Source organism: Triturus cristatus, chromosome 6, assembly GCF_964204655.1.
Source record: "Triturus cristatus chromosome 6, aTriCri1.1, whole genome shotgun sequence".
Classification (NCBI taxonomy): Eukaryota; Metazoa; Chordata; class Amphibia; order Caudata; family Salamandridae; genus Triturus; species Triturus cristatus.
Genome location: NC_140589.1, coordinates 1907484046 through 1907506124, shown reverse-complemented (window position 1 = coordinate 1907506124; position 22079 = coordinate 1907484046). Strand labels below are relative to the sequence as shown.

Below are 22079 nucleotides of genomic sequence, written 5' to 3'. Positions count from 1 at the left end.
GTACTTGGGTGGGCTGCCCTCTGTGAGACCCAGTACTATAACACCAAGCATCCGTACTGTACATGGGTGGGCTGCCCTCTGAGACCAGTACTATAACACCAAGCATCCGTACTGTACCTGGGTTGGCTGGCCTCTGAGACCCAGTCCTATAACACCAAGCATCCATACTGTTCCTTGGTGGGCTACCCTCTGAGACCCAGTACTATAACACAAAGCATCCGTACTGTACCTGGGTGGGCTGCCCTCTATGAGACCCAGTACTATAACACCAAGCATCCATACTGTACATGGGTGGGCTGCCCTCTGTGTGACCCAGTACTATAACACCAAGCATCTGTTCTGCACCTGGGTGGACTGCCCTCTGAGACCCAGTACTATAACACTAAGCATCCGTACTGTATCTAGGTGGTCCGCCCTTTGTGAGACCCAGTACTATAACACCAACATCCGTACTGTACCTGGGTGGGCAGCCCTCTGTAAAACCCAGTACTATAACACCAAGCATCCATACTGTACCTGGGTGGGCTACCCTCTGAGACCCAGTACTATAACACAAAGCATCCCTACTGTACCTGGGTGGGCTGACCTCTGTGAGACCCAGTACTATAACACCAAGCATCCGTACTGTACATGGGTGGGCTGCCCTCTGTGTGACCCAGTACTATAACACCAAGCATCTGTACTGCACCTGGGTGGACTGCCCTCTGAGACCCAGTACTATAACACCAAGCATCCGTACTGTACCTGGGTGTGCTGGCCTCTATGAGACCCAGTACTATAACACCAAGCATCCGTAGTGTTCCTGGATGGGCTGCCCTCTAAGACCCAGAACAGTAACACCAAGCATTGGTGCTGTACCTGGGTGGGCTACCCTCTGTGAGACCCAGTACTATAACACCAAGCATCCATACTGCACCTGGGTGGGCCTCCCTCAGTGAGATTTGGCAAGAGCACGTTCTGATCAAGAGCGTGTCACTCGAATTGCACTCCGATGAAGAAATCAATCATGCGATGGTAGATACTGTGATTTCAAATTTATTCGTGTGAATAATTCAAGTAAATGCTTTAAGAAGACGTTTCTTCACAAAATTCCAACATCACAAACGAGTATATTTCAATTCATAACTCGATGTAGCCCAATGCATTTCGGGCCAGTGTGGCCCTTCGTCAGGGGAAGCACTAAAATAAGAGGATACAAGGAAGCAGCTTTAATCTATACATTCCTGAATGATACAAACTGTGAAAACATTCAAAGGAAACTGAGAAGAAAGTCTTTGTGGGTTGAATGGAGATTAATCAAACAATGTGAAAATGAGTGCTGGTAAGTGGGTAACGAACGGTGAAAAGTGGATACATGCAATTTGAGCCTAAAAAGAAGCTACAGAGTATCAACTAAAACTTCGTTACGTGGGTGACAACCAAAAAGCGTTGAAAGTGTGCGTGCTCAGAGGATATATCGAAGAGTGAGAAGAATTCATAAATTGTAATGGCAAGTAAAATGCCCAAGTGGAATGGAGAGTGAAATTTGCGATGAAAACTGGGTGACAAAACTAATCGATCGTGAATGAGGTAAATAACAAAATAGCGTGAAAAAGAATGTAAGGATACATGAAGGTACCAAATACTGTGTAAAACACTTACGTGATGCAAAGAAACCGAATCGGTGAAGGCTGTAGAGCCACAAGGTTACGGCGTTTCAGCAGTGAGTTGAATGCTTGACACGCGTTGAATTTGAATGTGTCACGTGATCGTTGTAGCGAATAGGCTGGGGCTGGAGCCCGTCAACCGATCGTATAGGTTCTTACTGGTGAACGTAGCGTCAATTAATGTATGAGTGAAGGAAGAAGATTGGTATATCATGTGATATTGGAGTCCAATCACGAAGTGAAAATACAAGCCGGATGTGATACACAAACAGTTGTGTATGGGTATCTGTTTAAAATCAATGGAACGAAAGATTTTTTTTTGGAACTACAGAGAAAACAGACTCGTAGTTCGAGGAGTAGTACACTGTAGGGAATTAAAATCCGAAAATAGGGATATCGAACGAGTCAAAAACCGGCGTGTATGAAGTAACCCAAATTGTAATAAAAAAGATACTGATGAAGTGGCAGTAGAACATAAGTTAGATATGTACAAAAACGAAAGTGTGTCAATATGATTATAACGTAGTGGTATATTCAAACGTCATAATAAAGCCTAAAGTGCGCTGTGCTGGAGGTGACAGAAAGCATGTGTGCTAAAACAGAAGAGTGTGTGTGTCAAAAAACAAAATAAAAGAAAGTGTACTGTGTCTCGGAGTGTGTGGAGAATACAGTTATTGAACATCAGGATACATAAAGCTACAGGGTCCCGGGTCTCTGGGAATTTAACCCATAACAAAATATAAACAGGTATACATCTGTCATGTCTATAATGTTATGAACAGAATCAGAGAATATTACAAAAAACAGCCAAGGTCATAACGTTCATTGAGTCCTTTAGGGTGAATCGAATCCAATTTGTTAATCCAGAAAACTTCACGTTGTAAAAGGAATTGCGTGTTATTGCGTCCTTTAATTAAAGGGACTTGTTCGAGAATCAGGAAGCGCAATTGGCAAATGTTGTGTTGCAAAAGATCGAAGTGATTTGCAATGAGATTTCATCTGGTGGGTGCGTATGTTGCTTTTATGCTCATTGAGTCTAATGCGTATTTTTCTCTCTGTTTTCCCAACGTAGACAAGTCCACAGGGACATTTAAGCAGGTAGATCACATTTTGTGTGTTGCAAGTGGCTGTGACCATCGGTTTAATAGGATAACCTTTGTGGGGATGTGAAATGCTGTTGCCTTTGATAATTGAGTTACAATTTCCACAGTTAAAGCAAGGGATAGTACCTTTGAAATCCGTAATGATCTGAGTTTTCGAGGTGGACAAAATCTGTTTCAAGTTGCGAGATCTTTGATAAGCAAATCTGGGTTGTGAATCAAAAATGTGTTGAAAATCTTGTTCGTTGCTGAGTATCGGCCAGTATCTTAGGATAATTTTTTAATATGGTAACTTCTGGTTGAAAATTTTGAAACGAACACAGATCTAGATTCCTGATTTATTAGAGATTTCGGTTGAAGCAATTTCTGTCGAGTGGAAGTGTCTGCTTTGGTAATAGCATTTTCCAGAATGGTGGGTGGATAATTGCGTTTTCTGAATTTTTCAATGCAGTCAATTTTACTGGATTCTTACAAGTCATCTGAACTTGCAATCCTTTTTAATCTTAACAATTGGGAGTAAGGTAGATGTTTTTTTAAGGAAGGTTGGTGAAAGCTGTCATAGTGTAACAAATTATTCCGATCAGTCGGTTATGTATGAACTTGTGTAGTTAGATGGTCGCCTCTGTTGGTAACAAGAGTATCCAAAAAGGTTACTGAATCCTGGCTGATGGTATGAGTGAATTCAATTCGATGATCAACTGAGTTAAGAGTTTCAATGAGTTGTTCCAGTAAAGTAACTGAGCCTTTCCAAATGATAAAGATATCATCTATATATCTTTTGTATAGGATCAGGTTGTCCATCCAGTCCTGTTTGGTTAGGATGTTGTCTAGTTCAAAACGGTACATGTATAGGTTGGCATACGTGGGCGCGGCATAATTGCCCATAGATGTACCCGAACATTGGATGTAGAATGTTCCAGACCATTCAAAGTAACTATGGTACAGTGTAAAATGAACAAGTTCCATGAGAAAGATTTTTAGATTGTTGGGTTTGTCTGTCAAGAGTAAAAAAGATTCAATTGCCTCGAGTCCTTTGTCGTGGGGAATAGATGTATATAATGACTTCACATCAATGGTGGATAATATGGTATCTGGGGTGATTTGATTTTGTATTGATTCAATGATGTTAAGAAAGTTGGTAGTATCTTTAATGTAGGTTGACATGGATTGTACTAGAGGTTGCAGATGTTTGTCTAAATATCTTCCCACGGGTTCATGAATTGAGTTTACTGTAGAAACAATGGGTCTGAATGGAGGTTTGGTAGCATGTTTATGGATTTTAGGTAACATGTATATATATGGGATTGCCGGATCTTCTTTGATAAGATATTTTTTGTCATCATCTTTTATAATTCCATTGTCGTAGGCAGTATTAATAATGGTCTTGAGAATGTCCGTGAATTCCTTAGTTGGATCCAATGTTATAGGCATGTAAATTTCCGGATTTTGTACATGCTCGTTGACACTTTCTAGGTAGAAGGTAGAGTCCATTATTACCAGGGCGCCCCCTTTATCTGCTTCTCTGAAGGTAATTTTGGGTTTATTTGCTAGTTGTTTCAAAGTATTGTGTTCTTTGTGTGTAATGTTAGCGAAAGTACTTTTGGTATGGTAAGTGATGTTTTTGAGGTCTTTTTTAACAATTGTTTCAAAAGCATCAAGTGCTTTATGGCTCATGGGAGCCATGAATGTACTCTTGTTTCGTAAACCAAGTAAAGTATTGTCGCGTGGGATATCCGGCGTTTTCATGATGTTATGAAAGAAGTGCTTCAATCTTAAAGATCTCATGAATTTAAAAAAGGCTGACTTCTGTTTCGAGCTGATTAGAATGGTAGGTAGGTACAAATGAAGTGCCTTTTTGTAAAGTTTGTATTTGAAATTGTGTGAGGTTGTAACTGGAAATGTTTATTACGAGGTTTTCTGACTGCGTGTACTTTTTGCGAGTGTTTTTAACGTTGATTTTCCTCCTGGATCTCCTGGTGGTTTTGGGCCTGATCCTAAAAAATGCTGCCTGTTATCGCTGGTTGATGGTTCTTCGCTAGTTGATTGTAATATATCTGTTGATTCTGAAGTTTCCGTGATTGTTTTAGTGAGTGAGCTGGTGGAAGGTCTGATGTTAGTGGAAGAATCTTCGGAGGATGTAGCGTCTGAGTCGAAGGTACGGCCTGTCTGTTTGCGTTGTTGTCTTCTACTGGCATATACATCGGCTCAGGTATAAACTTCTCCCAGTTTATAGTCCACTGTATCACGTTTAAACTTTCTAGTTTTTCTTTCGTTAATCTCATTTGTATATGCATCAAGTTGTTTGTTAATGTCTGCCAGTGTCGTATTCCAATCTGTATCTGATAGGTTTGTGGAAATATCTTGACGTAAATCATCAATTTCTTTGGTCAATTCATCCAGAAGTTTAGACAGTTCTTCACCGATTAAGAGGATTAGATCAAGTGAACATTTGTTGAGGATGGCCTCCCAACGTAATGTAAATCGTGGGTTATTCTTGCATAGGGTCGATTTCAATGCAATCCTTAGATGTTGGACCTTATGGTACCTGATGAGAGTACTGGCATGTAACTGTTGGTTTATGGCTCTCTTTAAAGTGTATAACAATTCTTTTATGTTAGATTGGATGGAAGTTGTGCTGGAGCTGGTTCCTGTAGTGTCCTCAAAAAGTGCATATATACGTTGGGTTTCTTCGGGCGTATACATGAAAGTCTCGGTTCTGCTTTCTTTGTTAATTTCTATGTCATCCATGGTCTGGTGGTGCGCGATCTCTGTGGCTCAGGAATGGGTAATAAACTTGATGAAAAATAGAGGAAGCGCACTCATGTAGATCAAACGAGGTAGTTCAGTTAGAGCAATATATGGGTGCAGACGAGTAGATCCCCCTGAGTAGGGATTGAGTCTGGCGAGAGCACGTTCTGAACAAGAGCGTGTCACTCGAATTGCACTCCGATGAAGAAATCAATCATGCGATGGTAGATACTGTGATTTCAAATTTATTCGTTTGAATAATTCAAGTAAATGCTTTAAGAAGACGTTTCTTCACAAAATTCCAACATCACAAACGAGTATATTTCAATTCAGTGAGACACATACTATAACACCAAGCATCCGTACTGTACCCGGGTGGGCTGCCCTCTGAGACACTGTACTATAACACCAAGCATCTGTACTGTACGTGGTTGGGTTGCCCTTTGTGAGACCCAGTACTATAACACCAAGGATCTGTACTGTACCGGGGTGGGCCGCCCTCTGTGAGATCCAGTACTATAACACCAACATCCGTACTGTACCTGGGTGGGCTGCCCTCGGTGAGGCCCAGTACTATAACACCAACATCCGTACTGTACCTGGGTGGGCTGCCCTCGGTGAGGCCCAGTACTATAACACCAAGCATCCGTACTGTACCTGGGTATGTAGAAGTAGAGTGTCTTTGCAATGGACCTCATTCACCAACTTATCTCACTACTAAAGGAGAAATTTTAACAGCCCCAGACTGACCATACAGGTGACAGTGGGAGGAGTTAGTGCTTCTTGTACACGTCAGATCAGAGAGTACTGGGCCTTGACATCTGCTGTTCTGATTTATACCTTGTTTTTAATACTCTTAGGAATAAATCCTTAGAATTATTAATGTTTTAACTCCCTCTCTTTCTCTTTATCGCTCCTTCTTAGCCTCCGTTACTGTAGGATAACGGGTTCTTCCTGTGCAGCTCTGGCCGCTGCCCTTCGCTCCAACTGCTCTTTGCTGGAACTTGACTTGGGTGGCAATGACCTGCAGGATGCTGATTTATCCCTGGTCCGTGACGTCTTGAAGCACCCACACACCCGGCTGCAGAAGATCAAGTAAGGAGCAGAGAGGGGGGAAGTGGGGTGGGGGGTCAAGCTTTTCTGTATCATCTGCATTTTCTATCTTCCTCTGTATTTATTGACCATCAGTAGAGCCTGACTCCTCCATATGTTTCTCCTACATGAGGATTTGTAGTATCCGCACCCCAAGAATGGACTAGGAGAATGCTCCCAAAGGATGCATGTCTGAGTCATTCCTTGATGATGCTTTAATCCATGGCACCCTATGCGCACCTTATCAGTGATTCTTTAGGATCCGGCTCTCTGGTCTTCAATGACATGAGAAGGAGTTCATCCTGTTACAGAGTGAGGAGTCACTGTGTTTGCCTGAATCATCTTCTGAAGGTTCCTTTTCCGATTCAAACCATTCTCTCTCGATCGCTGATCTTCCCCTTCACCTTCGGGTTCACTCTTAACCAGACCATTCGCTTGGGGTCTCCACAGAGCTGCTCTTTCATTCTTGACCTTAGTTCTCCTTCTAGTCAAACTGTACTCCATTATCCAACATTGGGTTCCTAGGACTCCTCTTTTTATTGAAAACGTTTTCTCAGAAGTGACACAAGCACTTTTGAAGTCTCCTTCTCACAAAGCTCTGTGTGTGATCGTTCACTAATATCATTAGAGACTTATCTCAAGCCCCTAAAATGTCCACAGGCCCTAACAGTGGTTACCGGTATGCCCCAGACTTGACTGGGCATTTTCACGTAGTTCAGTGGTGGCTGTAGGACAGTTTGTACTCATCAGTGTTTACGCATCTGTAGCACTTGTTCACTTCCTCTTCCAGTTAGAATAAAGAGCGCAAATCTAATCAACAACACTTTTATGTAGTGTAAAACCCCGGTAGGGTGACCGTGCACTGAGCCCCAACAAACCGCACCTCTTGTTACAATATCTGTGTCTTATTCTTGCACCGTGTGTGGGGTGTGGGGTGTGGGGTGTGGGATGTTGTCCACCCTGGACCTTGAAGCAGATTGTTGCTGCATCCATGAACCTGGACAGAAGGCGTCCAGCAGGCGGTGGTGCACATGCGGTTGTGTGAGAGGGCCCCCACTCTGAGGCCTACAGGGGGCAGTACTGTCCCTCATTCTGCTCCCTGTGTTGGGTGAGAGGGCCGTGTAGCTCAGTGCTCAGAGGGTTCATCAGGGCGCGCAGCCTTCAGTGGCCTCAGACTAGGAGTTCCATCATTCACTGAGTGTGTCTTCCTGGCTCTTGTCCACTGGGCCTCAGTCAGCGGTTGTCAGTCAGCTTGTTACAATGGGCGTCTCCCACTGCACACTTCCATTTGTATTATTTCGGCCTCACACAGTCAAGCAGAGCTGAATTTATTTATTTTCTGCTGAAGTTATTGTTTCTGAGCTCGAAGAACACTTCCTACAGGTGCCCGGTTAACTTACAATTTCGAGGAAGCTTTCAACGACAGCTGCTCCATGTGAACACAACATGCTGAGGCGGTGGAGGACGCTTGGAACATCCCTGTAGAACCGAGGGGGCCACCAGAAAAGTCTGCAGTCCTGGCTGGAGCTCAGACACTGATGATCCTACAGATCTGCCCCCAGCTGGGGGTTGGGCAACACTTAGGAGCCCTGAGGATAACGATACTTCATTCATATATAAGACAACAGACCCCACCACTCTGAGTAACTTAGGTTTTCAGCAGCTGAAGGAGGAAGAAAGGCGGACGAAGCAGCCGACAGACCCCCAGGAGCTGCGCCAGGACGAGCACTGATCACGCGCGGATTCAGCGGTCGAACTTCCAATCACGCGCTGACCTTCGAACCATCGGCAGCCCCGGGAGTGAGCGCGAGGCGCAGGGGGTCTGTGTAAAGGTGGGGGTTCGTAGGTTTGCAGCCTCCGTGTATAATAATGAGTAAAGTGAGAGAACAGTCGAGGGCCGCCTGGGGCACGTTGTGGGATAATATCTGGGATTTGTTATCACCGGCAGGTCTCTACAAACAAAGGAGCCGATAAAACAAGTTGTACCGACAAACTGACACTAATGAAAAAAACCTAAGAGCACTAATAAAAAAAAAGAACAGTCCTTCAGAGAGCAATGAATATTAAAGCAGGGATATCAAAAATAAAGACATCGAATAAAAATGAAGAGACGGTCAGATACTTGGTTAGCCCTTCAATCAGAAATAAAGACAGGTAATAATCAAAAACATTGTTCATTAATATCGACCGGCCGACAGCCAGATATCATTCAATCAATCACTCAATCAATCAACAGCATCTGTACCCGCGCAGCTGCTTCAAGGCGGCTGAGAGTGAGGCCGGACAGTCAAATCTAGAGTGGGTCCAAAAGCCGGGCCTTTAATCCTTTCCTAAAACATAAGAGCGGAGCGGAGTCTCGCGCCTCAGGCAGTGAATGGAAAGAGTTAATATGAGCGTCATATGGAAAGTGTCCAGGCCCCCCAACGACTTCCTCGAGTGATGGGGCTTTGAGCCGCACATCTATAGGTTGAAAGGGTGGAGTCGAGGATACCGGCCCACGCTCACGGCAAAGTCTATGACGATATGTCCAGTCCTGTCATACACATCATCATTTTTAAGAAACAAAAGATGGGGGTGTTGAACTCTGTGTTTATTATTATTGTACGGCAAATGTGTAAGATTAGAATTCCGATTAAAGCAGCTAGCTACCTTAAACTATATTAATCTGGTTAATTAAGTATGTGATTGTGAGAATTCATCATCGTCTGGTTCAAAGGGCCTTATCATAGAAGATCTGGGAGAAAACCTGAGTACAAGTGTGGTAGTCACAGGAGCCGAGTTGGAACTGATATTAAGAAATGTCTAATTATCTACAATATAAAAACTGGTGGCAATCCCAAAGTTAACCATGAAGACGCAAATAACAAGCATTGGCATACCCAATAGGTCTCGCCTTTGGGACCGTATAAGTGTTTAGCCATGCAACAGTTGCATAACTAAATACTAATAAGGTCCAAAAATCGAGACCTATTGGCTATGCCAATGCTTGTTTAACTTTGCAATGCCAATAGCTTAAACTCTCACAAATGCGACACCTATTGCAATGCAATAGGTCTCGCATTAATTAAGTTTGAGCTATTGGCATTGCTAAATATTGCAACACCAATTGCAACAAAAGTCTATAAATTGTAGGCCAAAAAATGCGTATTTATTTTTGTATCAATGGTGGCATGCTGCGCTCTAGATGAATATCTTTAAAAGTAAAGTGCGCCTTACTGCGATTGCTACAATAGTTAATTGTGGATGCGTTAACAATTGATGTGTGCACTGAGGGCTGGTGGTGTGTGTGCCTGGTGGAAGTGTGCACTGCTGGCTGGTGGTGTGTGTCCCTGGTGGAAGCGTGCACTGACGGCTGGTGGTGTGTGTGCCTGGTGAAAGTGTGCACTGACGGCTGGTGGTGTGTGTGCCTGGTGAAAGCATGTACTGACGGCTGGTGGTGTGTGTATGCCTGGTGAAAGCATGTACTGATGATTGGTGGTGTGTGTGTGCCTGGTGAAAGCGTGCACTGATGGCTGGTGGTGTGTGTGCCTGTAGAAATTGTGCACGGATGGCTGGTGGTGTGTGTGCCTGTAGAAATTGTGCACTGCTGGCTGGTGGTGTGTGTGCCTGGTGGAAGCGTGCACTGCTGGCTGTTGGTGTGTGTGCCTGGTGGAAGCGTGCACTGACGGCTGTTGGTGTGTGTGCCTGGTGAAAGCATGCACTGACGGCTGGTGGTGTGTGCCTGGTGGAAGCGTGCACTGATGGCTGGTGGTGTGTGTGTGCCTGGTGGAAGCGTGCACTGCTGGCTGTTGGTGTGTGTGTGCCTGGTGGAAGCGTGCACTGACGGCTGGTGGTGTGTGCCTGGTGAAAGCGTGCACTGACGGCTGGTGGTGTGTGTGTGCCTGGTGAAAGCGTGCACAGACGGCTGGTGGTGTGTGTGTGCCTGGTGAAAGTGTGCACTGACGTCTGGTGGTGTGTGCCTGGTGGAAGCGTGCACTGACAGCTGGTGGTGTTTGTGCCTTGTGAAAGCGTGCACTGACGGCTGGTGGTGTTTGTGCCCGGTGAAAGCGTGCACTGATGACTGATGGTGCCTGTGCCTGGTGAAAGTGTGCACTGATGGTGTAGTTGTGTGTGTGTGTGGTTGTGTGTGTGGTTGTGTGTGTGTGATTGGATGTGTGTGTGGTTGTGTGTGTGTGTGGTTGTGTGTGTGGTTGTGTGTGTTGTTGTTATGATTTGGGAGTCTCTGGTTTGCACAGTGTTAGAATCTGGGTTCTCTGGTTGGCACAGGTAGGTACTTGTGTCAAACAGGGAACCTTTCCTCCAGTCAGGGTAGGGGGGTACACTCCAACAATAACCCCTGCTCACCCTCTAGGTAGCTTGGCGCGAGCAGACAAGGCCTATCTCAGAGCGTTCAGGTTAAGCATTTGTGAACACACACACAGTAACTCAGTGACAACCCCACAAATGGACTCCACACTGGGATATAGAAAAATAATACTTTATATAGGTAGTTTAGGCTTAGCACAAGAGCAGATAACGTAAAAACAGCCCACAATACTTATTAGACAAAGAGTTCTTGGTTTTAGCGTAGTTTTAAAGTTCTGTGCGCTTCGTTCCTGTCCGTACGCTTCGTATGTGGTAAAAACTGCTTGGGAACGGGTCTCACACGCACTGTAGGCGCTTCGGGATGAAGCGTACACCCTACGGTGCGAACAGGCACAGTACCTTTACTTTTGGTGAGTTCGTCACGGATGCTGCGCTGACATCAAGCACGATGTACGGTGCGTTGTCCTCCTGGTGTGATGCGTACTACGGTACGTTAAACCTTGGGCGTGCAGGGCTTCAGGGGACGGTGCATAGGTACGGTGCGTTCAAAGTTCGTCGCGGCGTTCGTGCCGTACCATGAGATCGGCAATCTTGATTCGAAGCGCTGGATACAAGCGAACAGTACGCTCCGCACAGGGGAGACGTACGCAACTACCGTACGCACCGCAGCCTTCCCAAAGCAGGGGAAAAGAGCGTACGCCGGCAGTACGGTTCGTAGGTGATAGTAGCAAGTACGGTTCGCAGTCCTTCCGTTACGGTGCGAGCTACGGCTCGTAGGGGCCTGTTAGTCGCGTTGCTCAGGCCTGACGATACCTTCCTTTGCGGTGCGAGCTACGGCTCGTAGAGGGGCCTTAGTCACGTTGTTCGGGCCGGACAGCGGGATACCAGCTTTCAGGGGGTACGCTGCGATCAGCGAGATGTACGCAGCAGTTCGAGTCGAAGATGCGTGGAAAACGGTCCGTTTTCCAAGGCGATCTCACGGCGGTGAAGTCCACTGGTCCTGGGACTTCGTTCAGGGGGCAAGCTCACTCACAAGCCCTTGGAGATCTCTCAGCACAAGTCAAATAAAAGTTTCTTGAGTCTTTTCTTCCTCTTCTTCAGCAGCAAGGCAACCACTGCAGGCCAATCCCCCAGGTCAGGGACAGTACTCCTCCATGCAGCTTTTCCAGTTCCTTCAGGTCGGACAGAGGTTTCTTCTTGACAGGACAGGATCTAGTTTCTTAGGAGCAGGGCTCCTACATTTATACCCCAAATCCTTTGTTCTCTCAGGCCAGAGGGGCCCATACCTAGTTCAGTCCAGTTCTGGAGCACTTTGTTGATGCGATGCAGGCTTCTTCTTTCAGGATGCAGGGCAGAGCTATCAGACGCTCCACAAGGGGCGGAGCCAGCATTGTGGTGGCAGAGCACAGCCCTATTCAGAGTCCAGGTGTACTCCTCCCACCCAGCTATATGTCAATCTTCCTATTCACCACCAGGCCACCTAGCCCTGCCCATCTGGGTTTCCCCAGCCCTGTCACTCACACAAGCCAGACAGCAGATACACATCACGCAGAGGCGGGCTGAAATGGTTAGGCAAGCAAAGGCCAACTTTCTAAAAGTGGCATTTGCAAACGCAGAATATTAAAATAAACCTTACTAAAAGATGTACCTTATTATTCTGAGTTCAGGAATACTAAACTCGATTTTCTACCATGTTCCCTGGGTCTGTTAGGATCATAGGATGTAACAATCTTAACAGCCCATTCTGGCCTATGAGAACAGGGTAGCCTTACAATATTGAAAAACGAAAATGGCTGTAATTCACTATTAGGACATTCACACACATCAGGGCTTGTCCTATTTTATGCTTACAATGCACCCTGCCCTTGGGCCTACCATAGGGGTGACTAACATGAAGTTAAGGGAAGGTTTAGGGACTGGCAAGTGGGTGCACTTGCCCAGTCAGCATGTCAGTACCAGACTGCACGCAGGTTCTGCAATGGCAGACCTAGACACATTTTACCAGGCCGCTTCTGTGGGTGGCACAACCAGTGCTGCGAGCCCACCAGCGGCATTTGTATTTACACGCCCTGGCACTCCTGTTGCACTTTACTGGGGTCTGATAGTAAACCAAATAAGCCACTCATGGAATCCAACCAACATATACATTTTAAATAGGGAGCACTTGCACTGTGGCACTGGTTGGCAGTGGCACAGTGCTCTGAGCGGCCAACACCATAAAAACACATGAGGCCCAGCGACAAAAAGTGGAAGGGAGACTCACGCCAAGGTGCCAGGTCTAACACACAGGTAGGTACTTGTGACAAGCAGGGACCCTCTCCTCTAGTCAGGGTAAGGGTGTACACTCCTAAAATAACCCTTGCTCACCCTCTAGGTAGCTTGGCGCAAGCAGACAAGGCTTATCTCAGAGTGTTATAGGTTAAGAATTTGTGACCATATACAGTAACTCAGTGACAACACCACAAATGGACACCACACTAAATTTATATAAAAAATAGTGATCTTTTATATAAAGACTTAGCACAAGACCAAATAACGCCAAAAAGGACATACACAGTTCAAGAATATGATTTCAGAAAGAGTTCTTAGGTTAGCGACAAAATCATTCACCTTAGCGTCAGTTTTAACCCACAGTACCTGGGAATGCGATAAAAGTTCTTAGCGGCGCTTCAGCGTTGAAAATCAAGGTGTAGCTTATCCGGTAGAAATTTACTCGCTAAGGCACGATGCGACAAAATTCGGCCCGCTAACGAGCGGGGCGACAATTTCACCAGCGATTATCTTGGTTGGGTCTGCGGCGATTTTCGCAGCGATAAAATTACTCACGCTAACGAGCGGTGCGATGATCTTGGCTTGGTCTGCGGCGATTTCACACAGCAGCGGCAGGCTCTGCGATGAAGTTCGCAGCGATAGAATTCTTCCCGCTAACAGGCGGAGCGGGGATCTTGGCTGGATGTGCGGCGATGTCCGCAGCGATCAAATTCGGCCCGCTAACGAGCGGGGCGATGATTTTTCCAGCACTGATCTGGCTCAGCGGCAGCAGGCTCTGCGACTATGTTCGCAGCGATCGAATTCTGCCCGCTAACAGGCGGAGCGGGGATCTGGGCTGGTAGCGATCAAATTCGGCCCGCTAACGAGCGGGGCGATGATTTTCCCAGCGCTGATCGGGCTCAGCGGCAGCAGGCTCCGCGACGATTTCCTCAGCGATAAAATTCTGCTCGCTGACGAGCGGTGCGACTGAAATTTTATCGCTAAGCCGGCTGTGCGTGAAAAAGTGGAGATCTTTGGTTTCTTTCTTCTTGGCCAGCTTCCCAACAGCAGGCACAGCTCCCAGAGGCCCCACAATGGATCCAGCACTCTAGGAGGGGCAGAACTCACACAGCAGAGTTCAGGGGGAAGCTGGGGGTGAAGTCCTCTTGTTCCTGGGACTTCTTAACAGGAGGCCAGCTCTACTCAGGCCCTTGGAGATCTTTTTAAGCATAAGTTGAAATAAAGTCTTTTGTAGTCTTTCTCCTCTCCTTCAGCAGCAAGGCAACCACTACAGGCCAATCCCCCAGGTCAGGGACAGTACTCCTCCTTACAGCTTTCCCAGTTCCTTCTCCTCTGGCAGAGGTTCTTCTTGTTAAGCAGGATCTAATTTCTTGGGAGCAGGGTCCCAATACTTATACCCCTAATTCCTTTGTTCCTCTGGAGTAGAGGGGCCTTTGCCCAGCCAGAACCAGTTCCTGAGCACTTTGTTGACATGTCTCTGACTTTCTATTCAGGGTGCAGGGCAGAGACATCAGCCGCTCTACAGGAGGTGGAGCCAGCATTGTGGTGGCAGAGCACAGCCCTATTCAGAGTCCAGGTGCACTCCTCCCACCCATCTGGATGTCAATCTCTGTATTCACCACCAGGCTACCTAGCTCTGCCCTCTGGAATTCCCCAGCCCTGTCACTCACAAAAACCAGACAGCAGATACACATCATAGCAGAGGCGGGCTGAAATGGTTAGGCAAGCAAATACCAGCTTTCTAAAAGTGGTATTTGCAAACACAGAATATTAAAATAAACTTTACTAAAAGATGTATTTTATTATTCTGAGTTCAGGCATACTAAACTCGAATTTCTGCCATGTTCCCTGTGTCTGTTAGGATCATAGAATGTAATAATTCTAACAGCCCATTCTGGCCTATGGAGAACAGGTAGCCTTCCAATAGTGAAAAACGAAAATGGCTGTAATTCACTATTAGGACATGCCACACACATCAGGGCTTGTCCTACCTTATGCTTACAATGCACCCTTCCCTTGGGCCTACCATAGGGGTGACTCACATGAAGTAAAGGGAAGGTTTAGGGACTGGCAAGTGGGTGCACTTGCTCAGTCAGCATGACAGTACCAGACTGCACGCAGGTTATGCAATGGCAGACCTTAGACACATTTTACAAGGCTGCTTCTTTGGGTGGCACAACCAGTGCTGCAAGCCCACTAGCAGCATTTGGATTTACAAGCCCTGGGCACTCCTGGTGCACTTTACTGGGGTCTGACAGTAAACCAAATAAGCCAATCATGGAATCCAACCAACATATACATTTTATACAGGGAGCATTTGCACTGTGGCACTGGTTGGCAGTAGCACAGTGCTCTGAGCAGCTAACACCAGCAGAACACACGAGGCACAGCAACCAAAAAGTGGAAGGGCGACTCACGCCAAGGTGCCAGGTCTAACAGTTGTGTTTGTGGTTGTGTGGTTGTGTGTGTGGTTGTGTGTGGTTGTGGTTTTGTGTGTGTGTGGTGTGTGTGTGGCTGTGTGTGGTTGTGTGTGTTATGTTTGTGGTTGTGTGTGTGTGTGTGGTTGTGTGTGTGTGTGTGGTTGTGTGTGTGTGTGTGTGTGTGTGTGCGAGGCAGCCAGCCACCCTGCACCAGCTGCTGAAGGCAGCTAGTTACTCTGCTTCTCTGCACTGGCACGATGAGATGCCAGCTGCTGAAGGCGGCCAGTCACCTTGCTTCTCTGCACTGGAATGATGTAGGTTCACAAATGTTATCACTTTATTCTTCCCTGGTGTCCCCTCATGTCTTTCTTCCATCCCCATCCTCACCATGAGAGACCGAAAGACTGAGATGAAATGAGTGACTGGTTGAGAAAAGTACAGCCTCTGCTGAAAGGAAGGACAGAATGACGGGGGGGGGGAGAGATAGCCCGTGTAGTACAGGATGGCAGTGCCACTAGAAGACAGTGGCAGGAGGAGTCCACTAAGAAGCCGAGAGCTTCTGGTGAAAGGAGGACAGGAGTGACTCGGAGAGGGAGAGACAGCCCATGGGTAGGGCAATTAGGAGAAACTGAAGGGGTGAAGTGAATGGAGGAGACCGGTAAGAAGCAGAGACTCTAGTGAAGGAAGGGACAGGGTGACCAGGAGAGCGCAGAGACAGCCTGGATTGGTGGTGGGGAGTGCCACAAGGATAGACTGAAAGGCTGAGATGAAATAAGTGACCGGGTTAGAAACAGAGACCTTTTGGTGAAAGGAGGGGCAAGGTTACAAGGAGACGGGAGAGACAGCCACGACTAACCGGTGGGCAGCATCCCCTAAGGCCACGCCCCAGCTTCCCAGCCACAGATCATAGATCTATTGCATTGACATTGTGAACCCCCCACTTTAGCAGCTAGAGCGGGGTGGGGCTCTATATGTACCTCTTCTGTCTGCAACTCGGCAGATAAACGGGCACAATTAACACAATAAAAAAGAAAACAGATGGGCTAGTAGTAGAAAGGGGGAAAAAGGATGGATGGATGAGGTGGTGAAAGAATGGGTTGATAAAAGGATAAATGGATGAGTGGGTGCATGAAATCATGGATACCTTTGTGAGAGGATGGGTGTCTGAGTGGGTGAAAAGATGAACACTGAGTGGGTAAAAGATGAATTGGTGGCCTGAAGGATGCATTTGTGGGTGGGTTAAAGATGTATGGTTGGGTGGATAGAATAATGAATGAATGAGTGAGAGGATGGTTGAATAAGTGGGTGAAAGGATGGATAAATGGATGAGAGGATGGTGATATGAGTGGGTGAGAGGGTGGTTAGATGAGTGGGTGAGAGGGTGGTTAGATGAGTGGGTGAGAGGATGGGTAAATGTGTGGGTGAGAGATGGATGGGTGGGTGAGAATAGATGAATGGGTGGGTGAAAGAATGGCAGAGTAAAAGGAAATGAGAGGATGAATTGATGTGTGAAAGGATGACGGAGTACATGGAAACTGGGAGAATTGATAGATAGATAGATAAAATGGTCAAAAACACAATCTAACCTTAAAGCTCAGCATGCTACAGTTGCCTGTTTCGACACAAACAGCAGAGCAAAAGCTGAAACAAAGTTCTCAACCTTGTAGAGTTGTGCGATACGCAACATTTTAACATGAATATGTTGGTTTAGCTGAAACTTTGCCCTGGATGGCCTGAGCGCGCTGTTGTCTTGTCGCAGGAAAGTGGTATTCTGTAATCGGACATTCCAGCGATAAGGAAGCCTGACTCTCCTATGACAACTTGCTGAGAGATGCGTTTCACACATTTTCTTTAAAAACATTAAAAACGCAGAGGAACAGAAGTGGTGACAGGAATCATTTGCTTTCAGTTTGACTGCGACTTGGTATGAAGGCAGCAGGCAATGAATGCTCGGTTTCTGCATCAGTGCTAAAACTCTGGCCCGGCCTCTGGTGGGGGAAGGCAGGAAAGTGGCACGCGCAGCTTGGGCACTGCTTGGGGGTGGAGGGGCAAATCCTATTTTAAAGCCGCTGCTCCAGATAGTACAGCGCGGGGTTGTCAGCTGTAAGTAACAGCGCAGGGCGCGAGCCCTAAAAAGGGAATGCAAAAAGAAACAAGAAGATATACAATGTGAACGGAGGCTCTGGGTTAAAAAAACAAGCAGGAAGTGGGATAATGGAGGGGGTAGGGCACGTCGCGCGCACTAAGGCGGAGAGAGGCACGCAGGCTGGCAAATGGTGTGCACTTTCGCGACCGCTTTGATGTTCTCAGTGGCCGCGCGGCCAAAGAATATTAGTGTGTTTGAATATCATAATGAAGCCGGATGGCTCTGTCTGGCTTCGAGACCAGTGGCGCCTGTTGTCTGTTGTCACGCAGTAAGGGAGGGGGAGGAGCGGGTGAGAGAGGGGGAGGAAAGCCTGCCATGCGAGGGATGCAGGATAGCAGCTGTGCGCGTGCTCGACATCGCGAACGCAAGCTGGAGGCCTGAAAAGCCACTTGTTAGCACTTCCAAAACCCGCTTACTAAAACTCTCATCAGCGCTATAAGCGCTGGCTCAGGAGAGCCCTAAAAAGCACCATCAAATAGATTTATGCTGCGGCAGCACAATATAAGAACACCCACTAGACTCATGAACCCTCAAAGACAAGGCAGTTGTGTCTTAACTCTAACCTAAGCCAGAGGGCGAAAAAGGCTTTTCTATATCTTAGGCTCCCATGTGTCCCGCTGCTGCAGTCCAAGGGATGCTGGAATAAATCTGATGATCAAGTGACTCAAAGCCGCTTTCACAATGTTTACTCCTAAACAATTGGGAAAAACCTTTGCTTGTGTCCTATTTACAAGACTTAAGAAATAAGTACCTGAAATCACTTTTTAAGGAAGAGGGTATCAGAACACTTAGTAAGGCAGCTGATCAGTGATCTGCAGGAAACACGAGCAGGGTTTATGATAAAGTCCATCTCGCTAATTCCGCTGCATCTTTAGAAATTCAAGAACCAACAGAAGTGATTCATTTCATGATTTTGGAGTTTAATAATGTACTGAGGAAATCTAAATAGGCCGACTTTGGGGGTTTGTTGGGCTTGTTTTATGACATATTAGAAACAATCTATCTCATTGAATGTGAGCGCAGCATTAATGAATTGAGGTCTGGGCTCTCACATGCAATTTTAATATCGTGTTAATCAAATAATAACATTGTACAGAGTATTTTAATGAAGAAAAAGGGAAAATCATTGTAATGAAAATCAAGGAATATTATTGAATTTATTAGTACAATTTTTGAGTATTATTAGTAGAGGGGATTGAGGATGGTTTAGATGATTTGTATTGATTTATAACATACATTTTGCAATAAAGATTTACCTTCCTACCACTTCACCTTATTGCGAGCGTTCCTCCCATCACCTTTTGTGTGTTTGACGCCCAGGATAGTGCTACACAGCTTGACCTCACAAGAGCCCATAGAACACACAGTGTTTGAGATTGTTATATTGAGTTATAAAGTGCCCTAGTCACCCGAGTGGGTATCCGGGCGCTTGGGCAGGTGAGTCGGTTTGTGGTCCCCAAGGTGCTTATACACAGAACTCAAGAAGTGAGGAGGAGACTCTGGTGTGTAGAGGAAGGTCTCATGAAGTGAGGAGGAGGCTCTGGTGTGTAGAGGGAGGTCTCATGAAGTGAGAGGAGGCTCTGGTGTGTAGAGGGAGGTCTCAAGAAGTTAGAGGAGGCTCTGGTGTGTAGAGGGAGGTCTCATGAAGTGAGAGGAGGCTCTGGTGTGTAGAGGGAGGTCTCAAGAAGTTAGAGGAGGCTCTGGTGTGTAGAGGGGGTCTCAAGAAGTGAGGAGGAGGCTCTGGTGTGTAGAGGGAGGTCTCAAGAAGTGAGGAGGAGGCTCTGGTGTGTAGAGGGAGGTCTCAAGAAGTGAGGAGGAGGCTCTGGTGTGTAGAGGGAGGTCTCAAGAAGTGAGGAGGAGGCTCTGATATGTAGAGGGAGGTCTCATGAAGTGAGAGGAGGCTCTGGTGTGTAGAGGGAGGTCTCAAGAAGTGAGGAGGAGGCTCTGGTGTGTAGAGGGAGGTCTCAAGAAGCGAGGAGGAGGCTCTGGTGTGTAGAGGGAGGTCTCAGGATGTGAGGAGGAGGCTCTGGTGTGTAGAGGGAGGTCTCAAGAAGTGAGGAGGAGGCTCTGGTGTGTAGAGAGAGGTCATTTCATGTCTTGGGTGCAATGTAGGAGAATGAGCGACCTCCAGGTTGCTTTTGTGGATGCGGGGAATGCGTGCAAATGAGAGTGAGCAGGGCGTAGATGCCTGTGGGTTGCTGAAAGTCAATGCAGCTGTTTAGGTATCCTGGTCCTGTGTTGTGTAGGGCTTTGTATGTGTGTGTGAGAAGCTTGAATTGGCTGCACTTGTGAATGTGGAGCCAGTGAAGCTGCCTGAGGTGTGGTGCGGTGTGGGTGCGGAATGGGAGGTTGAGTATGAGTCTTGCAGCAGTGTTTCGGATGGCCGGAAGTCTGTGAAAGAGTTGTTTGGAGATTCCGGCATAGAGAGTATTGCTGTAGGCCAGCTTGCTGGTGATGAGTCCTTGCATGATCGGCCAGCTGGTGTTCTGAGGCAACCATTTTGAAGATTGGCACTTGGGGGAGGGGAGGGTGAAAATCTTGGGTGACAGTGCTTGTGTCCCACAGCATCTCAAAGAACACCCCAATGTCTGAGAGTGGCCTCTAGAGGGAATTAAAATCTTGGGGGGGTAGCATGACTGTGCAAGCTGAGAGAGAACACCCCGAGTCTGAGATTGGCATCATGTGGGGATTGAGCACTAGGTGGCACACCTTGGCTTCCCAAGATCTCAGAGAACACTCCAGTGTCTGAGACTGACATATTGGTGGAGGGGATGAGATCTTGGCGGGGGGAGCACAGTCTGGCCAACGAAAGATCTCAGAGCTCACAATGCTTGATATTTCATGAACAGAGAGATGTTGACTAACTGCCCCTGTATCTTGGTAAGATCTCCCTGAAACAGACACTCCTCTTCTTACAACTGTCCTGTTAGCCAATTTAGGGGCCTTCAAGTGAACTCAAGCTGGCACTGGAAGTTAACATGAACTGGCCAAAGCAGCAGGTGACTCTCCAAACGCCTGCTTGTACATCTCCCTGAAGCCACGCTAGTGTTCCCATCCCAAGCGGGAGGTGGGATATGCTGGAGATTTGATATAACTAAGACGTGCAATAATCCATCCATCCATCTTTGAAAGAATGAGGACCCAAATCAGGGCCCACATGGCTTGAGAGTCAAGAAAAGGAAAGATGTTTTTGGCCAACGTTGTACTATGTGTGGCTGGATTTATTTCTAAATACCTCGTCAAAGATTGCAGGACTAAACACACTGTCTGTGGTTGCAAAATTTTAACTTGAAGATGCGAGCCATGAACACACAACCACCAAGAACCTAGTCACCAAACTGTCTTTTGAGTGTGAGAAACACACCCTCAAATAAACACAACTGAGTGGGTAGCCTAATGAAGAAATAATGACCAGGAGTGACCATCACCATAACGTGTTTAGATAAAGTTGTGTGGAAAGTAAAAAAAACGGGAAAAGAAGAGAGGCTAACTGAAACCGTTACCTTGGCGTTCGACGATAAGGAAGTGCTCTTCACACCGAAAAGTCCGATCTAAAAAAAAAGGAACCCATTATGATATCGTCTCAAGGCAATCAAAACAAGAGACTTTCAAGAGCGGTCATGAAAAAAATCTTACCGACAATGTTCGGTATGTCGGACAAATCTGGAAGCCCAAGGGCGGAAAAGTTCTAACAAGCTGCTGGTTCAAAGACCAACAGATGAAACTGATGACGGCGAGAGAGAAGCTCCCGCGTATATTGAAGCTGTACTAAAAATGAAAGAGGTGACTAAAAACGTGAACCCTGATCGAGGCGATACAGAAACGGCCGCCATCTTAAAGGAGGAAGGAGTGAAACTCGAACAAAATAGATGTATTAAATGATAAAACGAAGAGAAAAATCTTAAAAAGACTATAATAATGTGAAACAAAATTAGAGTGTGACAAAATTAAAGAGTATGCCAAAAAGAATCAGGAGGTGCATAGGTGAGGTCTCTGATCATCATCGTGAAACCCAGGGGGAATGGGTGATCACAAAATTTTGAGTATGCAATACTATCCTGATACAAAGAGCTGTAACATGAATACTTTATAAATAACAAGCATAGTCTATTTTGTCATTGATGCCTTTGTCTATCAGAGTGTCCAAGCGCTTAATCCAATAGGTCTCCCTCTGTAAGAGACTCCTGGTGAAATCTGTGTCTTGACGTTGCTCAACTCTTTCTAGCACAGAGAATTTGAGTTGGGCAATACTGTGCTTCTCTTCATTCCAGTGCATTGCCAAACTGCTGTGTTTATTCAATGTTCTGATTGTGCTCTTATGCTCTGATATCCGCACTTTAATTTTTCGTTC

The 22079-nt window shown here is 46.4% G+C and overlaps 1 protein-coding gene across 4 annotated transcripts in view; it reads left to right on the top strand.

Annotated features, from left to right (window-relative positions):
* LOC146822410 (NACHT, LRR and PYD domains-containing protein 12-like) overlaps positions 1-22079 on the top strand; it is a 683437-nt gene that overhangs the window by 501412 nt on the left and 159946 nt on the right. For all 4 annotated transcript variants that reach the window (XM_085613496.1, XM_085613493.1, XM_085613495.1 and 1 more), the window contains exon 12: positions 6419-6589. In XM_085613496.1, coding sequence (XP_085469622.1) covers positions 6419-6589 — 171 coding nt within the window. The remainder of the gene's footprint in view (positions 1-6418; positions 6590-22079) is intronic.